Source organism: Pristis pectinata, chromosome 26, assembly GCF_009764475.1.
Source record: "Pristis pectinata isolate sPriPec2 chromosome 26, sPriPec2.1.pri, whole genome shotgun sequence".
NCBI lineage: Eukaryota > Metazoa > Chordata > Chondrichthyes > Rhinopristiformes > Pristidae > Pristis > Pristis pectinata.
Window position 1 is genome coordinate 14,286,538 of NC_067430.1, and position 22,421 is coordinate 14,308,958.

The 22,421-nt window shown below is 45.1% G+C and overlaps 2 protein-coding genes across 3 annotated transcripts; one reads left to right on the plus strand and one right to left on the minus strand.

Moving 5' to 3' along the window:
• The first annotated feature begins 304 nt into the window (after positions 1 to 304).
• Positions 305 to 8,459, plus strand: bcl2l16 (BCL2 like 16). Its single transcript, XM_052038983.1, has 2 exons — positions 305 to 739; positions 8,334 to 8,459. The coding sequence occupies exons 1-2, from the start codon at positions 305 to 307 to the stop codon at positions 8,457 to 8,459; spliced, it is 561 nt and encodes a 186-aa protein (XP_051894943.1).
• A 1,956-nt stretch (positions 8,460 to 10,415) lies between these two features.
• On the minus strand, positions 10,416 to 22,214 carry tmem82 (transmembrane protein 82). 2 transcript variants are annotated; one of them, XM_052039481.1, is made up of 6 exons: positions 22,085 to 22,214; positions 21,401 to 21,473; positions 18,552 to 18,729; positions 15,945 to 16,353; positions 12,854 to 13,041; positions 10,416 to 11,552 (listed from the first exon to the last, which is right to left on the minus strand). In XM_052039481.1, the coding sequence occupies exons 1-6, from the start codon at positions 22,164 to 22,166 to the stop codon at positions 11,454 to 11,456; spliced, it is 1,029 nt and encodes a 342-aa protein (XP_051895441.1). In that variant the 5' UTR covers positions 22,167 to 22,214; the 3' UTR covers positions 10,416 to 11,453. The 2 variants fall into 2 exon arrangements, with proteins under 2 accessions (XP_051895441.1, XP_051895442.1); XM_052039482.1 differs by having other exon boundaries at positions 15,945 to 16,317; positions 22,085 to 22,178.
• Between the last annotated feature and the right edge of the window lie 207 nt (positions 22,215 to 22,421).

Below are 22,421 nucleotides of genomic sequence, written 5' to 3' on the forward strand. Positions count from 1 at the left end.
GCAGAGGTTGGGGGGGGGGGGCGGAGGTAAAAGGATATCACAGACTGACCCTGTGTTGTTGTTTTAGAGTTTTAATTTTGCTCAGTTCTCTATGCAGCTCTCATTAATCTTCCCAAGCAGACACATGGTAACGGTGAAACAAAATGAAAGCACTGATATTTTGCCAGGATATCTTCCTAGCCTGGTCACCCTCATGCTCCCCTAGTTATTTTTAGATGCTATAAGCTGCCTCATGATATTTGAGACTCCAATTTCAACGCAACGGCACAGAGCAGTTCAATAACACATCTCGGAGGCTGTGATGATGGGACAAAGCACTGAACATGTGGTGCAAGAGGCCTATGTAATGTCGCAGGATTACATCAGGTACGTGACTGGTAGGACATCAAAGGCAGCTCCCAGTGTGACTGCAGCAGCCCTGAGACACGCAGGTGATGACCTCCTGGTGAAATATCCCATCTTCTTCAAACGATGGCCCCGGGTTTTCAAGGACGTTTGCTCTGACAACGCCTGTGACTATTTATTCAAGATCCTGGATGAGCATTTTCAACCAGAGAAACCCTGGCAGAAGAAAGAGCTGACGTGGAGTGGGATCCTTTCTATTTACGTGCTGGCAGGACAGCTGGCTATATACTGTCAGAAGAATGGCATGGAGTCAGTGCTAGAGGAGCTGGAACTCAGAGTGGGACAGTACGTGGAGAGTAAAGTATGTCCAAGTATTAGAGATAAGGGAGGATGGGTGAGTATCACTGGAAAAAGCAGACACCGCTTAGTGACTCGAAGGCAATGGGATCAAAATAGTCATAGTGCATTTACCAGCCTGTAGTGTACTGCCCAGCAACAGTGATGTTCCGAGGAGCTACACCAATCAGTGCATTAGTGGCTTGGCTTATCTCCAGCCTGAAGGTTTCACTTTGATTCCATTTGACTCCCAAAAATGTGACATCCCACAGTCCGCGTAACCCAAAATCATTTGCATTGAAGCAGGAAAATAAAAATTTTTCTTTGTCGCCAGTTCTACGTTTTTGCCCAAGTTCTAAACCAACCTCTTTTGTCTAACATCATCAAATCATTGGTCTTTTTTTCCCTTTCCCATTTTAATCTGTGTTTTTTTCCATTTTTTTTATAGACTTTGGTTGTTTAATCATGTTATACCCAATCATATTCTATCAAAAACAGTTCCCTTCAAATGCGACTGTGGCAGTTCTTCCTGCCCTCTACCCCTACAAGGCCCAAAAAATCTCCAGATAGATAAAAGCTACAAAAAAAGAATCACATTCATCAACTTGACTCCAACATGTGTATCCTCTCTTCCCTGCACAATAAGACCAACCAAGCCCCCAATCTCACTCCTCTCAATATGCTGGACCCTTCCCTCACACTCACTTCAACAGCAGAATAACAAATAGGAGAAAAGATTACCTCTCCCACAAACAACTCACTGAAAAAAGGAAGTGAAGAAATAAGAGAGACAGCAAAAGAAAAGCAGGAGAAACAGAAGTTATCTCATGCCTTCTTTGTCTCTAAGTTGTCACAATAATTAGACTGCTCGTCTGACATTCAGTATCAGATGGGTTGAAATTTCCTCCAACTAAATAATAGAAAGCCTGAAGCTATTGTCTTTAGTCCCCATCACAAACCCTGTTCCTCACTTAACATCTCCATCCTTCTTTTGGCAACCAGACTGTTGCAAACTCTAGTGGCTTATTTGACCCTGAGAAAAGCCACACACCACATATTCATGTTGTCACTAAGACTGCCTAACTGCACTGCATCTAGACTACACATCTAGATTACTCCAACAGCACAAGCAAAGACCACAACCTCTATCCAACTTGAACAAGGAGGGCAGCAGACATGAGAACCATCTTCAGGTCCCCCCCAAGTCACACACCACCCTGGCCAGGTCCTTCATCATCGCTGGGTCTAAATCCTGGAGCTTGCTGTCCAACAACTTTACTGGAGTATCTTCACCAGGACTCTTGTGGCTCACCACCACCCGTCCAAGAGCAATTAGACATGGGTAATAAACACTGCCCTGTCCATGCCTGCCCTCATCCGTCAATAATTCTGCCCTCGCCTCAGTTCAACTGCTGCTAAAACCTTCTTCCACGCCATTTGATCTCTGGACTTGACGATTACAACACAGTTATGGCAAGCGTCCCCTGCTCTCCCCACTCATAAACGCGTGATTACTCCAACTTCTGCTGTCGTCTTGGTGTCCTAACACTCACCAAATCCTACTCAACTGTCGCCCCTGTGCTTACAATCGTGGAATCATCCAGCAAACGGGCCCTTTCAGCCCACCTTGTCCATGACCATGATGCCTATCTATGATGATCCCATTTGCCCACATTAAGCCCATATCCCTCTATGTCTTTCCTATCCAAGGACTTGTGCAAATGCTTTTTAAATGTTGTAATTGTGTCTGCCACCCTTTCTGGCAGCTCATTCCAGTTAACCGCCACTGTCTGTGTGAAAATCTTACCCCTCAGATCTCCTTTAAATATCCCCCTCTCACCTTAAACCTGTGCTCTCTATTTCTAAACTCCCCTGTCCTGGGAAAAAGACTTTGACTCTCTATCCTGTCTATACCCCTCATAATTTTATAAAACGATGTAATATTGGCCCTCAACCTCCTAAGTTCGAGCGAGAACAAAACTACCTATCAAATTTATCATTATAACCAAAGGCATCATTTCGAGGTAACATCCTGGTGAATCTCTTCTGCACCCTCTCTATTGCTACCACAGCCTTTCTGCAGTGTAGCGATCAGAACCGTACGTAATAGTCTAAGTGCGGTCTAACCAATGCTTTGTACAGCTGGGAAAGATGCCCCAGCTCTTATATTCAATGCCTCAACCTATGAGTGCAAACATACCAAATGCCTTCTTTACTACCCTATCCACCTGTGCCTTCATTTTCAGAAAGCTATGGACCTGCTCCCCATGCTGTCGCTGTACATCTATGCTCCTAAGGTCCCTGCATTTTATTTTACATGTCCTACCAGAATTTGACATTGCGAAGTGCATTACTTCACACATTACCTCATGTTTGTTGACTCATATCGACTCTTGCTATAATTTCAAAATTCTCATCATTGTTTTCAAATCCCTCTGTGGCCTCACCCCTCTTCTTTCCCCAGTTTCCTCCAGCCCTTCAACTCTGAGATAGCTGTGCTCGTTCAATTTTGGCCCCTTGACCATCTTTGAGAGACCATTAATTACTCTCCCTAATAGAAATATTCATAGCTGCCAAAGTCCAGAAGTCTCGTCCTAAACTTTGTTATCACTCCAGCTCTCATTCCTCCTTCAAGATGGTTGACTAATTAACAATCTTTTTGTGCAGAGTTCCTTGGGTCCAGTGACCATAACTTGATAGAGTTCTTCATTCTGAAGGAGAGTGAGAGAATTGATTCAGAGAATCTAAGTAAAGGAAACTATGAAGATATTGAGGTGCACATTGACTGCGATAGACTGGGGAACATTACTCAAATGGTTGATAATGAATAGGCCATGAGTAGCATTTAAAGAACACGAGGATAAATTGCAAAAATCGTTCACTCCTGTCTGGCACAAAAATAAACCAGGAAAGGTGACTCAATCATGGCTTACAAAAAAAATTAGGGCTAGTATTAGATCGAAAGAGGAGAAATATAAAATGTCCAGAAAAAGCAGCAAAGCCCAGGAGTGGGAGCAGTTTAGAATTCAGCCAAGGAAGACAAAGGGATTGACTGAGGGGAAAATAGAATATGAGACTAAGCTTACAGAGAACATAAGAACTGTCTGTAAAAGCTTCCGTAGAAATGTGAGGATAAAAAGATTAGTGAGAACAAGTGTAGATCCCTTACAATTGGAAACAGGGTCATTTATAAGGAGGAGCAAAGAAATATATATATGGTTCTGCCTTCACAATGGAGGACAGAAATAACCTCCCAGAAATGTTGGGGGACGTAGGGTCCAGTGAGAGTGAGGAACTGAATGAAATCAGTAATTGTAGGGAAATGGTGTTAGGGAAATTGAATGTTGAAGGTTCCCAGAACCTGATAATCTACATCCCACAGTATTTAAGGAAGCAGCCCTAGAAATAATATGGACATTACTGGTCATTTTCCAAAGTTCTGTCGACTCTGGAACAGTTCCAATAGATTGGAAGGTAGCTAATGTAACTCAGCTACTTAAGAAAGGAGATGGAGAGAAAACAGGCAATTATTGACCGGTTAGTCTGACGCCAGTAGTGGGAAGATGTTGCGAGCTCAGTATAAAAGATGTAATAGCAGCGGATTTAGTGACACAATCGAACTAACTCAACATGGATCAATGAAAGGGAAATCATTCCTGGCAAATCTACTGAGGGTAGATTTTTTGAGGGTCTACCTAGCAGAAGAGATGAGGGAGAACTGGTGGCTGTGGTGTATTTGGACCTTCAAAAGGCTTTCAACAAGGTCTGATATAAAAGACTGATGCACAAAACTCTAGCTCATGGGATTGGCGGTAATACAGTCATAGAGGCCCTTCAGCCAACTTGTCCATGCCGACCAAGGTGCCTACCTGATCTAGCGAGGTATTGACATGGATAGAGAGTTGATTGACAGACAGGAAACAAGGAGTAGGACTAAAGGGCCTTTTTCCAAGTGGCAGGCAGTGACTGGTGGGGCTCTGCAGGGATCAGTGCTTGGACCCCAGCTATTCACGATATGTATTAATGATTTAGATGAGCGAATTAAATGTAAAATCTCCAAGTCTGCAGAAAACACAGGGCTGAGTGGAGTGTGAGCTGTGAGGGGAATGCAGGGAGGCTCCAGTGGGATTTAGACAGGTTGAGTGAGTGGGCTAATGCCTGGCAGCTGCAATATAACATGGATGAATGTGAGGCTATCCACTTTGGTGGCAAATACAGGAAGGAGAATTATTATCCGAACAGTGATAGATTGGGAAAGGAGGAGGTGAAACAAGACCTCGGTGTCCTTATGCAGCAGTCACTGAAAGTAAGCATGAGTTGCAGCAGGTTGTTAAGAAGGCCAATTGTATGTTGTCCTTCATGGCAAGGGGATTGAAGTACGGGAGCAGGGATACCTTACTGCAATTGTACAGGGCCTTGGAGGGACCACAACTCGAGTATTGTGTGCAGTTTTGGTCTTGTTATCTGAGGAGATATGTTCATGCAATGGAGGAAGTACAGCAAAGGTTCACCAGACTGATTCCTGGGATGGCAGGACTGACAAATGGAGAGAGATTTGGTCAATTAGGCTTATGTTCACTAGTGCTTCAAAGGGAATTTCATAGAAATCTGCAAAGTTCTAACAGGGCTGCACAGACTAGATGCCAGAAGGATGTTCCCAATGGAGTGGGAGTCCAGGACCGGGGTCACAGTCTAAGGATAGGGAGTAAGCACTTTAGGACTGAGCTGGGGAGAGATTTCTTCACCCAGAGAGTATTAAACCTGTAGAACTCTCTATCACAGAAGACAATTGAAGCTTAATCTTTAAATATATTCAAGAAGGAGTTAAATCACATGATGATGCTGGAGGAACTCAGCAGGCCAGGCAGCATCCTTGGAGAAAAGCAGGCGGTCAGTGTTTCGGGTCAGGCCCCTTCTTCAGGACTGAAGATAGGAAAAGGGGAAGCCCAATATATAGGAGGGAAAAGCAGAGCAGTGATAGGTGGACAAAAGAGGGGAGGCGGGGTGGGCACAATGTGATGATAGATCTCCTTGGGCTCTGGTATAGCTCGATATCAAATAAAATTTAACACGAACAAAAAGCAAACTGCTGGAGGAACTCAGTGGGTCAGGCAGCATCCGTGGAGGGAAATGGACAGTCGACGTTTTGGGTCTGGATGAGGGGTCTTGACCTGAAACATCGACTGTCCATTTCCTGCCACAGATGTTGTCTGATCCGCTGAGTTCCTCCAGCAGTTTGATTTTTGCCCCAGATTCCAGCATCTGCAGTTTCTCTTGTGTCAAAATTTAACATGAAGTGTCTACATTTTTACTGCACTATGGGTGCTGTATAAATGCAAATGGGTGTTTATTACACTTTTCTCTTAGGTACCTGCGGTAGCCCCCAAAGCCTTGATACACCTTACACTACACTATGGCCCTTCCATATTTCCTCTATGGCATTTCCCCCCAATTCTTTCCCTTCCCGCCCTCCTTGCCTCCTAAAGCCCCCGATTTCCTACCTAGTGCCATGTGCCCAATGAAAATAAGCAAAGTGAAAGCCAAGAAAAGACTTCCTGATTTATCCAATCTAGTCCCAAGTAATTGTGACGTCTTGTGAATCTAGTACATGCTTTCCCCATGTGTCTGAAGCTATGTTATTTTTAGGAAGAATGCAAAATTTACCAATAACAATACATAAACTGGTGAGAAGTCTCCAGGCAATTTATGCGATCATAATTAGTGACCTCCCTGGTCCTGTTACAGTGTAATTACCTCAGTGTTGCCTGAGGCCTTCAGACTGAAGGATTCAGTGTGCTGGCAGTTGTTTCACAGGCCCATTATCTCTAACCTCTAATCTGGTTCTCTGTCACACAACCTGTAAAACCCTTAGACCTTCCCACTCTATTTAGCTGAAGTAGTATCTAGTTCCTTCATCATGTAGTAAAGCTCAATTAACTCCAAGTTTACATTTTTCTAAAGTTCCAAGACCTTGTCTGGGTAACTAAGAAGCTTTAGTGGCCCTCTGCAGCGCTCCTTCCAAAGCCTCAACATAAACCATTGTGTGAGAAGACTCAAACTGAACACTTTATTCAGATATCAGCACCAACACTGAATAACGCGGTACAGATAACTTCTGGCAGAGATAGTCAGATGGTAATAAGGGCTTTTGTTCCTTGGAGCATAGGAGGGGTGACCTTATAGAGGTATATAAAATCACGAGGGGCATGGGTAAGGTGAATGACCACAATCTTTTTCCCAGGGTAGCAGAATCTAAAACTTAGAGGGCATAAATTTAAGGTGAGAGGGGAAAGATTTAAAGGTGACCTGAAAGGCAACTTTCTCACACAGAGGGCGGTGGGTATGTGGAACGAGCTGCCAGAGGAAGTGGTAGAGGTGGGTACAATTACATTTAAAAGACATTTGGACATATGGATAGGAAAAGTTTAGGGCAAGACACAGGGACTAGCTTAGGTAGGCAACTTGGTCACCATGGACAATTTGGGCCAAGGGGCCTGTTTCCGTGCTGCATAACTCGAAGTAACCAGCAGCAGGATCATTTCTGGTTCTTAAGGGCAGTGGTGGTGGAGCTAGCAGGGCCACTGCCTCGCAGTTCCAGCAACCTGGGTTCAATCTTGACCCCCAGTGCTGTCTGTGGAGTTTGCCCACTCTCCCTGTGTCCATATGGGTTTCCTCCCACATCCCAAACACGTGGTAGGTTAAGTGGCTCCTTTATATTGCCGCTAGTGTGTGGGTGAGTGGGAGGATCTGGGGAGAGTTATTGGGAACCTGGGGAGAATAAAGTGGAATGACTGTATGTGGGTTGTTGAGCCTGGTTCCATCTGTATAACTCCATCACTCTATGGTTCTCCCTGTTTCCTTTGCCAAAGATTCTGCCGAATTCTCTCAAACTATGGCAGATGGTTTGTAATTCAAATCAAATGAGCATTGGAAGTCTGGTCTATTCTCCTCCAAGAAAGAAACTTCAGTCCAATTAGGAGGAAAGTGAAAAGGTAGGGAAGAATAGGTCAGTGGGTACCGAATAGTTTGTTATGCACTTGTTCCAGATCTGCCCCAAATCCAGTTGTTTTAAGTAATGGTCAGAGATATCACAATGACCAAAGTAGACCTCAGTCTCTTAGGATGCAGTTATTTGAATGTAATCGTTTAATAATGGATATCCTCTTTCTCAAACCACAGGATTAACCATAATTAGAGAGGTAACATCTTCCCAACAGGTGCAGGAGGCAGACCGCACTGTATGGTTGATAGGTAGGACCTACCAGAAACGCACAAGGAACTGAGAGTCTGGGTAAAACGTTTTCTGCAAAGCCACTGAAACCTAACCCTCTCCCAGTTGGTAGAAACAGACCCAATATAAGAAGGCATATTTGATTTTAACTCAAGACAAAGAACCACAAGGTTAGCTAAAATGCTAAAGCACCAGGTCTCAAAGAAACCAAGCAAATGTTTAAAAATTCTCTGACACTATCTGAAGGAAATCTTGAGCTTTCCTGGTTACCGTTAACCCTTGAACTAACAGCATCAAAAACTGATAAGCTGGTCTCATTGCTGGTTTGAGGTTTTACTGTGCATCTTGCTATCTTATCAGGCTACACATGATGCAAGTATTTCTCTTAAGTTCAAACCATGTTGTCTTCTTTCTTTCTCAGTCTGGTTTTGTGGAGCGCTACGCTGAGAAGGAAGAGCCGGAACATACGGTGATTCGAGCTTGTTGTGGAGTGTTACTCTTGCTGGCCACCATGTCCCTGACTTACTATTTTTACAGGAGGTTATGATGGAACTGGCTGCAGACCTCTTCACACACGCACTGTGGATCACTTGAAGCCCAGGCCCTGCACACAATTTCATGGACCAGATCATCAGATCAACTATGTGTGTCAACTATGGGCAAGCTCTCTCTGCATCTTACACAAGTATTCCCGCAAAGTATTGGCATATAATGACCCACACCAAACTCATAATTAAATTATATGAATGATTAAATTATGTGCTCTGTCCTGAGGGGAAGTTTGTGTTAATTGACAATTAACCTCTACTCTTCACCAACATATTCAGGTTACTAGACTGATATATAACTTATGGTGGTTATCTTAACCATTTAATTAGGAAAGGTTTTATTATGAGTGAATTCCTCATCTGTTCACATAAAAACCTAGCAGCATTGACCCCCGTAAGAGAAATAGCACTCTTCACACCACTCAAAACTTAATGTTGAAACAGAGAGCACTGGAAATGCACATTTGTTAGCATCAAACAGAATAAGGGCAGGTTAACGATTCACTGATGGTCTTTTTGGATGCAGACCTGTTGTACTTCTTCAGGTCGTCATTGGGTTTGGAAGTGCAGCTGTGCTCAGAGGCTAGGCTAGTCAGAAATAAATGACAGTATGTTATCTGTGAATAAATAATGTCCCCTTTTCATGTGGTGTCAAATGCTTTCTTTCTCCAGCATTTTTTGCACTTTGCAGGTGAGAGGGGAAGGCAAATTGAAAAAAAATTGACATATGTGAAAAAATAAATCAAACAAGCTCAGCCCTGCCATCTAGTGGACACAAGCTTCATTATTCGAGGTTCCTCCGTACATTATTAAGAAACATGCAATGGTTTGACACATTTATTCTAGGTTACCTCCCAGCTTTCTGAAGAATCAGAATTTGCCTGACATCAATCAGCTGAAACTATTAATGTTGTACAACAAGGGTGAAGGGACATTCTGAGACACCCAGAATAAAACAAAGATCACTATCTTCACAGAATAAGTAATGATTTGAACGTCAGAAATGTTTCTATCCATTCTTCTTTCTGAAAGGCCTTTAGGTTACAAGATCCAAGGAAACTGCACCAAACCACCTCTGGATCCTCATCCAAGAGCCCAAACTTAAGTTTTATGGTTTACAAACAGAACATCTGCAGAAATTTTATCTTACCGGTAAAAGGGCAAAGATGATTCCTTTCCATCTCCGTGTGACCATCACACAACACCAATTTCCGTTTATATTGCACCTCGTGCAAAATGGTGCTTCACGGAAACAATCAAACAAAAGGAGGCATTGATGCCAAGCTACACCATGAGGTACTAGGGCAGATATTAATGGCTTGATTAAAGAGATTGTTTTATGGGACAGTTTAAAGAAAGACAGTTAATACACAACTAACAATGGTACAGCAATTACATTCAGGGATGTGCAAAGGTTCAGGATTGGAGGAGTGCAGAGGGTTATAGGTCTGGAGCAGATTATAAGAACAGGGAGGATTGAGATCATGGAGGGGTTTGTACAACAGAGGTCAGAATTTTAAAATCAAATCCACAAGCCAGTGTAGGTTAGCAAATATAGGACTTATGGGTTAACAGGACTTGGCACAAGTTGGTGCAGCAGAGTTTTCGATGACCTCAGTTGCATGGAGAGTGGAACACTGGAAACTGGCCAGGAGGGTGCTGGAATATTCAAGTCTAATAATGGCATGGATGAGGTTTAAAGCAGCAAATGAACTAGAGTTGGATCATATTACAGAGGAGAAAATAGATGATCTTAGAGATGCACCAATCAAAAGAATCCTTACAAGTTTTCTTTTTTAGGTCCAAGGGCTATGGATAGTGGCCCGTCCCCATCACCGACTCAGCAATTAGCGACAGCTAGTATTGGCCAATACCCAATGTTAGCTGGGACAGCTACCGGACCGAGATAATTACACTGGAGATGAAACTTTTAATTTTCAGTATCAAATGTTTATTCAATAAATTTTACACAGAATATGACAAAACAAACCTGAGGTAGATGACAACAGAAAAAACATTTCCAGTTTACATGCCTTTGAGCTCCCACATAACAGACTTGTGGCAGGACACACATAGGAAATATTTTAGATTCATTAAAAATGTCTATCATTTCTACACCATTTCAAAGTCTGACTGTGCATACTGAAAATCTGCTTGATAATGATGTAGCATAAATTGCAAATACAAAACTAAAATAATTTTTCATTCAATTTTCTCTATCATCCAAATGTGTCAATACATATTGAGTTAAGGAGCTCCATAAATGCTCACGACATCATATCTTCTCATCTGAATACTAGCAGAATATTTAATTACAAGAGGGATCTAAACTAAGCACAATACCTTCCCTTACTGCACAAGCTTCAGACATAGACTGATCAGTATCAGGAATTCTAGCTAATTTTTTTCCTTTGCTTCAATTAGTGTGGGCATCCCCAAGTTAACATTGACAAGAACCACTAAAACCTCCCTCCCCTCAGCTGTGATCAGCAGGTGCAACAAAGACCTGGTGATCTTCCTGCCTCAGTACCAGTTGGTGGTGCCTTCACCTTGGAGAGTGGACAGGCCAGGATGCTTCATCTTTAAAAAGACATACGTGGGGGGCAGAAATGGAAATAGCAGAGTCAGTGCAGGGAGTTGCCTCCTCCCACCCACACGACCAGTTTACTAAACTGTATGAGAGTCCCTGCTGGTGTTTCAAGGGAAACACTCTAGTGTAATTACCCACAAAATTAATACCCCACCACCACAATAATGAGGAAACGGCAACTCAGAAAGACTCATATCCCGGGATATTTTATGCCCCTTCACACCTACCAACAAAGCCCTGTTGTTGAGAGCATTATAGTTTTAGGGTTTGGTGTTCAGCAACTTTTCCCCTCCCTCCAAGTCGATACAAAGAGCAAATTAAAAAAACGTTGAAATAGTCAAGGCTGAATCAGTTGGTCTCCATACACAATCCAGATCCACTTCCTAGTAAGCTGCTGTCTTTTTTAATGATCTGAAGTTTGGATGTCAGATACTTTCCATCTCCTCTGTGCACTGAGCCGAGGTTGTCTTATCCCTCCTCTGTGATGGAGGCCTGGGGGATCCTGTAAAATGGCACGAAAACCCTGATTTGTTTAAAATGTGCAACAGTGTTAAATCCCCCCACATCTGAAGGTGTCGACATACACTGGAGTTCAATTTCTCAGGCACCAAATGCTGGCCAGTGCCATTGCTAACAGGTCAGCCGAGATATTACATCCCAGCCTTCCTGCTTAATCCCTATAGGCAGGTTGGGAAACTTTAAGATACCAAACGTTACCAAACCTTGAAAAAAAATTCGACACTAGGAAGGAGCCTCAGACCAAATAAATATAACTGAGCGTATAAACATGGAAAGATATCAAATTTTTTTTTTTACACAGAGAGTGGTGGGTGTGTGGAACGCACTGTCGGCAGAGGTTGTGGGCCAGATACATTAGGGACATTTAAGAGACGCTTAGATAGCCACCTGAATGATAGAGAAGTAGAGGGCTATGTGGGAGGGAAGGGTTAGATAGATCTTAGAGCAGAGTAAAATGTTGGCACAACAGTGTGGGCTGAAGGGCCTGTACTGTGCGGTAATGTCCTATGTATGATTAGTGTAAATGGCTGGTTGATTTTTGGCATGTATTCAATGGGCTGAAGGGCCTATTTCCATGCTGTATCTCTCCATGACTCTATGATGAATGCACACACACAGGTAGATGCAAACGCGGAGGATGTGGGTGCAAGTGGAGGTGAGTATGAACACGGAGAGGTGCCTTCATGTTGTACCAAGTGTGTGCTGTTAATGCTACTATTTTCAGAACTATAAACCAATTTACCAATATATTGAGACACACACAACCATCAGTAGACTGAGAGGGAAACAGTAATATAGAAATAGCAGCAACTTAATAAAAAATTAAAAAGCTAAGGCAAAGCCCACAATAACCAAATGTACGGTGAGGGAGCTGACTCAGATAGATCTCCAAAACTTGTACCCAGGATCTGCCTTCAGGCTGCAATACTTCCTCTCAGCAGCTTACGTGCATCAGAGTATGGAAGGGAGGGGTTTTGCCACACTCCAGCCATTGGTCTGATCCGATCATTTTTTTATTTTTAACCATTCTTTTCAAAGTAACAAATGCAGCAGTCGAAAAGAATGCAGCAATTTTCATTTCCGTCGCAACCAACATCCAAAGGGAGTTTGTCCCAAAGTGCATCTGTCCATGAGTAATTAATACTCTCTCCAGATCATTGGAATAATGTTTAGGGATGCAAAACAGATCGAGGTCATGGCTCGTTCATCAGCAGTGACCACCTCGCTGCTCGAAGCCGCCATCCTATCGTCTCTGGTGACTGAGACACAGATCGAGTTACTCACCTGCTGTCTGCAGATCTCCAGCATTGCTCCGGCTCGGATCAGGCACCACATTTCTCCGAACAGGGACAGCAGCACGTGGACCACGTCTATCCACCTCCCCACTGTCAGGGTCAGGATCAGCAGCCCACCCATCCTCACAGCCACCGTCTGGTAAGTCGTCTGCTCACCTGGATTCTGCTTCTGCTCCTCTGAAACAATATGAAGTGATAATTTACATGGGCATCAACTAACCACGCAAGCTTGAGAACACGCACTGCCAGACTCAAGGACTGCTTCTATCACACTTTTGAAAGGACCTCTCATACACTAAAAGACAAACTCTTGATTTCCCAATCTACCATGTTGTGGTCCTTGCACTTTATCTTTCTGCCTGCACTGCACTTTCTCTGTAACTGCAACACTCTATTTCTGCATTCTATTTTTCATTTTACTACCTCAACATACTTGTGTATAGCATGATCTGTCTGGATGGCACGCAAAACAAAAACACTTCCACTGTATCTCAGTACATTCCACAATAATAAACAAGAATAATGTGGGCTCTCACTATTAGAGCTTACATTTATGTAGCGTAGCGGTTAGCGTGACGCTATTACAGCGCCAGTGATCGGGGTTCGATTCCCGTCACTGTCTGTAAGGAGTTTGGATGTTCTCCCGTGTCTGTGTGGGTTTCCTCCGGGTGCTCCGGTTTCCCCCCACATTGCAAAGACGTACGGGTAGGTTAATTTGGGTTTAAAAATGAGCGGCGCGGACTCGTTGGGCCGGAAGGGCCTGTTGCCACGCTGTAAATAAAACTTTAAAAAAAACTTTAAAAAACTTAAAACTTAAAGGGAGCTGGAGAAACAGATTTATAATTCATTAAAAGAGCAACATTATCAAAAAACCCAAACAAAACAAAGGGATTCATTTCAAGTGGAGAGTTTATGTTAAATACACCCAGAACCATATATACGAAAGACACTCAAGAGTATATTTTGAGACCAGACATTTGCACTGCAGAGGATGTAGAGGTAATGGCAGAGTTGTGCAGCAGGTAGTGCTGCTGCCTCAGTGCTCCAGTGAGCCAGGCTTGATCCTGACTTCCAGTGCTGTCTGTCTGGAGTTTGCAGGTTCTCCCTGTGACAACACAAGCTTCTTCCAGGTGCTTTGGTTTCCCCCGCCGACATCCCAAAGATGCGGTAGGTTAACTGGGCAGTGTAGATTGCCCCTAGTGTGTCGGCGAATGGTAAAATCTGGGAGCAGGGTGGGGAGTTGATGGGAGGAGAGAATTAGGCTTCAGGGCAGGTGGTGAGGGAATGGACTACTCTGGAAGGTGGGATAGACTCAATGGGCTGAATGGCCTCCTATGCCTAAGAAAGTAAAAATGTGAGAAAGTGCAAAAACTGCAACGATGAAACCAGAAGTGAGATGCTCCAACTATCGAGCATCACTGAACAGCACCGCTTTTTATTGTAAAAGAAAACTGAGAGGTGACTTGCTCGAGGTCTTTAAAATAAAGAAAGGTTGCTGCAGAGTAGAAACACAGAAGGTATTTCTCCTGTGGGGAAGTCCAAAGCTAGAGGTCACAATTACAAGATAATCACTAATAAATCCAAGAAAAAACTCAGAAATAACAAACCTGCTTACCCAAAGAACTGTTAGAACACAGGACCTGCTGCACTCAAAAGTACTTGAGGCAAATGGCACTGATGCATTTTGGGGAGAGTAGAATCAGAGGGTTTATTGATGAGGTGAAATGAAGGAAGGTGGATAGGGGTTTGTACGGAGAACCATCTCTGGCTCTGGTTGGTTTTGATGACCTGCTGTGTGTTATGAAATCCTGTGCAATAGGATGAGTGAAGCCAAATACCAAAACGGGGATGAGAAGACAAACACATGAAGGCGAAATCAAAGGCATTTCATCGAAGAGTTGTAAACAAGTACATTTAGGGAACAGTTCCAAAGGGTAGGACTGAGGTCAGTGAAGGTTCTGCCGCTACTGGTGGCATAACAGGAGGAGGAACTGGCCACACAATAGGAGAGATGTATCTCTGTTCCTTCTTGAAGACTCAGCCATTATTCTTTTTATGAGTGTATAGAATCACAGAATTGTGCAGCATGGAAACAGGCCTTTTGGCCCAACTCATCCACACCGACCAGTGGGCACCCCTCTGTATTAGTCCCACCGCCAGCACACATGGTCCACTGCCCTCTGTGGCTAAGCAAATCGTGTCCATCTAGACACTTCTTAAATGCTAGTGGACCTACGTTCCTTTGACCAGGAACAACCCACACTGTTTGTGGTGTGGGTGGGTGGGGGGGGGGGGGGGGAAGGAATTGTCAACGTTTTGAGTCAAAACGAAATGTCGGCAATTCCTTTCCCCCCCATAGATGCTGCTCGACCCGCTGAGTTCCTCCAGCAGATTGCTTGTTGCTCCAGATTTCAGCATCTGCGGTCTCTCGTGTCTACAGTTCATGCTGTCCTTGTCTCCCGGTTTACATCTACATTCAAAACAGTTTACACAGCTGGCAGAGTGCCACAGAGCACCAGATCCTGAAGGGCTCCGTGTAAACTGGGGAAACACTTCAAACTGACACAATTATCCACTCATTAGAGGGAAGACAAGCAGTTTTCAGAAACTGTCCCAATACACCCCTCTTCCCAGAGGGTCACCAACTCCCTTCCAGAACAGAGGCTCCACAACTGCTGGCTACCAGCCAGGTCACAACCCTCTTACACCTGACCATAGGTAGTGTAACTTTCCAGGGGAGTTCACTAATTACTCAATCCACTCCTCAACACTCTGCTGCAGTCTCCAAGAGTCACTGAATAGTTATCAAGATAAGATAACTTTATTAGTCACATGCACATCAAAATACAGTGAAATCCTAGGAAATCAAAGTCCACAAGGTTGGCCCTGATTTGGATCAGTCAATAACACAGACATGGAACCTTGTTGGCCTGTACAGCTCCTCAAGTGGTACATTAACCTAGCGTGGCTGGAGGTGCAGAGCGGGAGGGAAGGTGTCACAGAATAGTTTCGCCTTACGTTTCATCTGGTGGGTGTGTAGTGTACTGCCCTGCCCTGTGTCACTATTCAGTCATCCTCACCTTGCATGTAGATCACCAGCAGTGTGTAACAGATGGTCAGGGGCGTCCAGAATCTTATTGCCTCGGAGGTGGTGATGAAGTCTCTGTTGATGAGGAAGATGGCTGCCACGTCTGCCACAATGAATGCTACTTTCAAGGCATTGCACAGCAGCTTGGGAATGTCGTGCCAGGTGGTCAGGAGGAGGATGCAAACCCCACAGTACTGCTCCTTGCTGTGTAACTCGTACATCAGGCTGATGTGCTTTGAGAGTTTCCACACGTAGCACATAATGAGGCCAGTCAGAGCCGTGCTCAGCACCAAGCTTAACGTCGAGTGAGGAGCCCCCTCATTCAGGAAGCTTAAGCTGGCTGTCATTCCGCATCCCAGGGAGAACTGGCACAGGAGGAAGATCTGTTTATTGGATGTGGACTGAAAAACAAAGTTCAGACATGCCCTCTGTGTCGATCAAACAAGCTAATGAACAGTGAATCAACTTTACATTTATAAAACAGATCCTCATCATTCTGAATTCCAACAGCTGTTCCCCACAGCCCACTCTGTACTCACATCCCTACTCAAAGTGGTCTGTGATCTTCCAGACTGATAGTCGCCAAACTGACCATCTTTTATCTCCAAAGGCTCCCCTCAATTTTTGGGAACAAAAGCCCACATACAAAAAACAGAAAATGCTGGAAACACTCAGCAGGTCAGGCAGCATCTGTGGAGAGAGACCTTCATCAGAATTAGGAAAAAGAGTATAAGAGTTGGTATGTTATGTTGTAGCTGTAAAAAACATTGGTCAGGCTGCACTTGGAGTATGGTGTACAGTTCTGGTTGTCACACAACAGGAAAGATGTGGTGTTAATTAGAAAGAATGCAGAACGGATTCGACAGAATGTTGCCTAGAGTGGAGGGTCTACTCATAAGGAGAGATTGGATAGGCTGGGTTTATTCTCACTGAAACATAGGAAGCCAAGGGATGATCTTGAGAGGTTTATCAATTATGAGGGGCACAGATAGGGGAGATAATCAAAGACTTTTTCCAAGCATGGGGAGTTTAAAACTAGAGGGCTTAGATTTAAGGTGAGGGGGGAGAAATTTAAAGGTGATCCAAGGGGCAAGATTTTCTATTCAGGCAGGCATGGTAGTGCAGCGGTTAGCATAACGCTATTACAGCGCCGGTGACCCGGGTTCAATTCCGGCCGCTGTCTGTAAGGAGTTTGTACGTTCTCCCCGTGTCTGCGTGGGTTTCCTCCGGGTGCTCCGGTTTCCTCCCACATTCCAAAGACGTACGGGTTAGGAAATTGTGGGCATGCTATGTCTGCGCCGGAAACGTGGCGACACTTGCGGGCTGCCCCCAGAACACTCTACGCAAAAAGATGCATCTACACAATGATGCATTTCACTGTGTGTGTTTCGATGTACATGTGACTAATAAAGATATCTTATTTGGAACAAGCTGCCACAGGAGGTGATGCAGGCAGATACAATTACAACATTTAAAAGGCATTTGGACAGGTACCTGGATGGCAAAGGAGGAGAGTGATATGGGCCAAATGTGGGCAAATGGGACTCGTGTCGATGGACATCATGGTCCATGACGTCAGTTTTAGCAGAAAAGGTGAGGAAGGGCAGGGGTGGAAGAAAGGGAATATCTCTGATTCCTGGTTTTAATCACCTTTTCCTCAAAAATCTCCTGCTGCAATTTTCATCTTCACCATCTTCCAGGTTTTGACTATGCAGGTGAACATTTCTCGGTGTAGGTGATCAGAAAGCTCCAGAGTTCAGTGGCTGCGTGGCTGCTCTGCACTGCATTTCCAGGCCAGCTGGGGCACAAATGATTCGAACACCTTAGGGGCAAGAAAAGGGAAATGAGGGTTCCCTTCCCTGATTGGCAACTAGTCACTCCTTCAGGGAAAGGGCCAATGTGCCACTCCCTCAGCCCCCTGCACAAGGGAATAGCTCAACAGCACTCATCTGAATTCCAGGATGAAGAGCCACTGAACTGGGGAAAGAGACGGTGGGTGAGGAACTGTACCCACTAAGAGCTGAGGAGGAGGAAGTGAAAACTGCAGGTGGGCGAAAGAATCCCATTAAACATGGGATTCAAACTGGTGAAAATTAATGTGAAACCATGCAACTAAGAGAAGGAATTTGGATCCAGAAGGCAGGTCAGTACTAATATTTCCACTGAAGACACGTCAGATCCCCTTTCTCCACAGCCCTACCTACAACTAATAAGATTCTCCCAGATGAAGAAGGTGAGAGTCAGAGTAACCAGGAACATCTCACAGCCTAGAATTCACCACCTGCCCTTATCTCCCATTCCACTGTATTGGTGCCAACGTTATCGGACCTGTTTACCTGAAATTACCTTCAAACCCTGGCAAGAACAACAATCCAGATGAAGGATCTCAACCTGAAATGCCAACTGTTCATTTCCCTTCAATAGATGCTGTCTGACCCGCTGGGTTCCTCCAGCACCTTTGTGTGTGGCTCCAGATTCCAAAATCTGCAGTCTCATGTGTCTCCATTTTGAGTGCGCAAAAGCGCTGTTAGGTTTTTGTTGTAATTGGCTGACACAGTGCACTGTTCTATCAGAGGTAATAGAGACCATTGAAACTTACACGGTTGTTGGAAAGCAATACCGAAACTGTTCGAAGTGAGAACTCCAACACCACGAGAGAGGCCACTCTCGATCCCACGGAGGAGAATAGGGCGGTCAGGATGCAGAGGTGCAGAGAATGTAGGATTTGTCGTGGCGTATGGAATTTTGCAGCTGTGATGTCAACACGGGTAGGATCACTGAAACAATAAGACAACAGGCTTTCCTCACAATTAGCCTCTTTCTTCCCCCCTCGTAATGCCCTCAAACAATGACAAGTTGGAGGAACTCTAGTGAATAGAGCCCCTGCTGTTGTCACTACCAACTTCCCACGGCGCCATGTTGAACATTTTGTGGAAGGGTTGCAGGATGTAATGACCCTCCCCTATCATCATTGGCAGGGACCCAGCCAACATCCCCCTCCCCTTTCCAACCCAGCCCTGATGCAGAGGATGCTAAAATCCCTGCAGAGCAGCTAAGGAGGTGGCAGTCAACTCTCAATCAGCATGTTGCTAATTGAACGCTTTTTGCCACTCTCTTAACAACTGTTGATGTATAACTGTTTCATGATATAACCACCTCAAGTTAAAGATGTTCATGGATCACTTAGAAATATCATGTAACAAATTATTTTATGTAGAAAAACAAGCAGCAAGTTCCCTAAAATGACAAATGCATTTGTTTTAAAAGGCAGCATCAGAATTTTTGGTTCTTATTTCCAGGCAGTTAGTGGAATTACTGCAGCTCCTTTATAAGATGTCCACTTTGGTGAGGGAGGATTGGAAAGATAGGAGACTATTATCCTAAGCTGTGTAACTGAGCTCGATCAATAGCACCTGGGGTGAAATGAGGAGTGCAAAAGGTCATGTTAGGTACCAGGTGTACCTCAGAATTAGGTGTGAATCTAAATGTGTAAACGCAGCAGTGAATGCATGCAAAATGACGAAAAAAACAGCATGTAGCAGAATAAAAACAGAAAATGCTGAAAACACTCAGCGGGTCAGACAGCATCTGCGGAAGGAGAAACAATCAATGTTTCAGATCCGAGACCCTTTGTCGGCATTTTATGGCTTTACTTCAGTTTTCCAGAATCTGCAGTTTTATTTTGATTTCCGTGCAATAGATGGAGATGAGCAATCCCACAATGCACGAATCAGGTCAAAGCTCGAGGGCCTGCCACATCTAATCGTGAGTGATGGTGGATAATGAGAGGGCAAGACTCCAAGAATATCCCAGCCTCAATAATGACAAAGTCCAACGTCAGATTAAAGGCTGAAGCTTTCACAATGATCTTCAGCCAGAAGTGCCAAGTGGATTACCCTCCACTGCTTCCTCCTGGAGACCGTCTCCTGTGATGTGGCAGTCTAGAGCTGGAGAACACTTAGTGCAGCACAGACTATGAGACCAGACAACAACAGCTGTAGTAGTGAACTATTGTACCTCTAGCCAAGCTGTTCTATACACACTCTGACACCTACCCGAGAAGTTAGTCCTATTCACAGGTAGAAGGGCAAATCCAGTTCACCGAATTACAGCCCAATCAGTGATGCGAGGTGTCCTCCACAGTGTTCTCAGGGGCACTTACACTCCAATAACTTGCTCACTGATGCCCAAGACTGAATGTGGCATCAAGCAGCTCAGGGGAAAATCCCTCCGATGGAGTCATCTTTGTACAAAGGGAGATGGTCGTGGCTGTTGGAAATAAATCATGCCAGTCCCAGAGAGTCACAGCAGGACTTCCCAAGGACAAAATCCAACCGCCTTCAGCTGCTTCATTGATGACCTTCCTTCCATTAGACGGTGTGAAGCAGGGTTGTTCACTGATCACTGTGGAACGTTCAGCTTCATCCACAACATCTGAAAATGAAGCAGTCCCTGCTCACATGCAGCAAGATCTGGACAATATTCCAGGGATTGATAAGTGCCCTGTCCATCCCTTAAACATTCACTCCCTTCACTGCTGGTACACCATGGCAGAAGATGAAACATTATAGACTTAAAGACCTTCACCATCAATGACGTGTCGAGTGCCCAACAACCTTTGGCAAGAGAGATCTGCCAATCACAGAAGGCCACAGGTAACTTTGCAAAAGCAGCTGCTCACTTACAACCTCACTGCAACTCTGGAGCTGCACATTAAACAAGTTTGCTACAGAAAGGACCGTGTTGTTTAGCGGTTTAACATGATAATTGTTAAAGCAATGCAAATTCAAGGAAACAACATAAACTCTTGATCCTCATCCTTACAAGTAAATAAAGTTGGTTCAGAAATCAAACATTTGATGTTTTCTTTCCTCCAACATTTAATCCAATCTTTCACTCTGTTTGCTTACTGTAACTAATTTAATTCTAACTCCATGCCCTGCTTTACTCTGCCAATCTTTAAATCTCATTGAGGAGATAAGACTGCTAGCCCCACTGTTCTCAAAAGTCCCACAAACCCCTTGCATTCCCTGCCCTGATATGCAGCAAATGCAAACTAGTAAAACATTCTTGAGCTGAGGGGTGCAGGGAGATGCATAACTACTGAGACGTGATTGACAACACCCCGTTCAAGTAAGAGAGGGAGCGCAGAAAGGTCAAACTCACTGTAGGACCTGCCACACAAAGCCATTAGAGGACAAAAGCGACTGCAGATGCTGGAATCTACAGAAGAAAGAGAACGGTGGAAGCACTCAGCGGCCAAGCTGCATCCTTGGAGACAGACGGTACAAGTCGGGTTGAGACCCGGTGTCAGCTCCCGAGACAAAAGAATTAGAGTAGGAGACAATCCTACCAGAAGATCACCAGGGATTAGATCCAAACACCAAGTATTTAAACCAATGGTGAGTCCCGAGGGCAAACCCACCAAAACAAAAGCCAAAAACTTACTTCAAACATTGGATGTGAAGGTGGATCCGCAGCAGGTGGTTGAGAATAGAGACGGCACAGGCGGCAATCGCACCTGGAAACGAGGGGGTCATGGTAAAACTGGCTCCCACCGACTCCCAACACCAGATCGCTCGGCTCTGTCAACATCCCGAGCACTGGCTTCCCCACTCCAACCCTCGTCACCACGGACACCCCGACCCTCGTCACCACGGACACCCCGACCCTCGTCACCACGGACACCCCGACCCTTGTGACCACGGACACTCCGACCCTCGTCACCGTGGACACTCCAAGCCAATCCCACGCTGACTCAATTGCCTCCAACTCTCTCTCTCCCATCCCCAGATGGGACTCCTGGCCTCCAGCTCTCAGCCCTTTCTCCCCCAGCTCCAGCCGTCTTGCCACAACATCCCTCCACCCCTTTCTCCCCCTCCATCTTCCCTCCCTGCCCCCCCCACCCCCCACCCCAGCCTGGTTCTCTCCCCCGAGCTGTTAGGACGGGCCTCCCTTACCCCCAGCCCTGGCTCCTTCACCCCTCCCTGCCCTAGAATCCAGGGCTCACCCTCCACCCCACCCTCTCCTCCCCTACCCCATTCTTTCCCCCTTCTCCCGCCCCCCCCCCAACCGGGCTCCGCTCCCACCCCCTCAGCTCCAGATCCCCTACCCCCCGGCCGGGCTCCTCACCCTGTAGGAGGCTGTCAATGGGACTGGTTCCCTGCAAAATCCACCCAAAACTGGGAATGCACCGTCGGAAAAGGCCCCACATTTCCCGGCTCCGTCCGTCCCGACACTGGCTCAAAGTCCACCCAGTCACTCTCGCCTTGTGTTGGATTCAGCACCGCCCGGCGGTAGCGAGAGGCTGAGCCCCTTCAAACCCATCTGCAAAGCCAACAACCGCCCAAATACCCCAACTAACCCATCGGGTCAAAAATCCCTTTACATGAAATTTAAAACAGGCCAACCCGTTAAACGCCACAGCCACCGACCTCTGCCTGTCCCTTTCATTGTCCCGCATGTACCG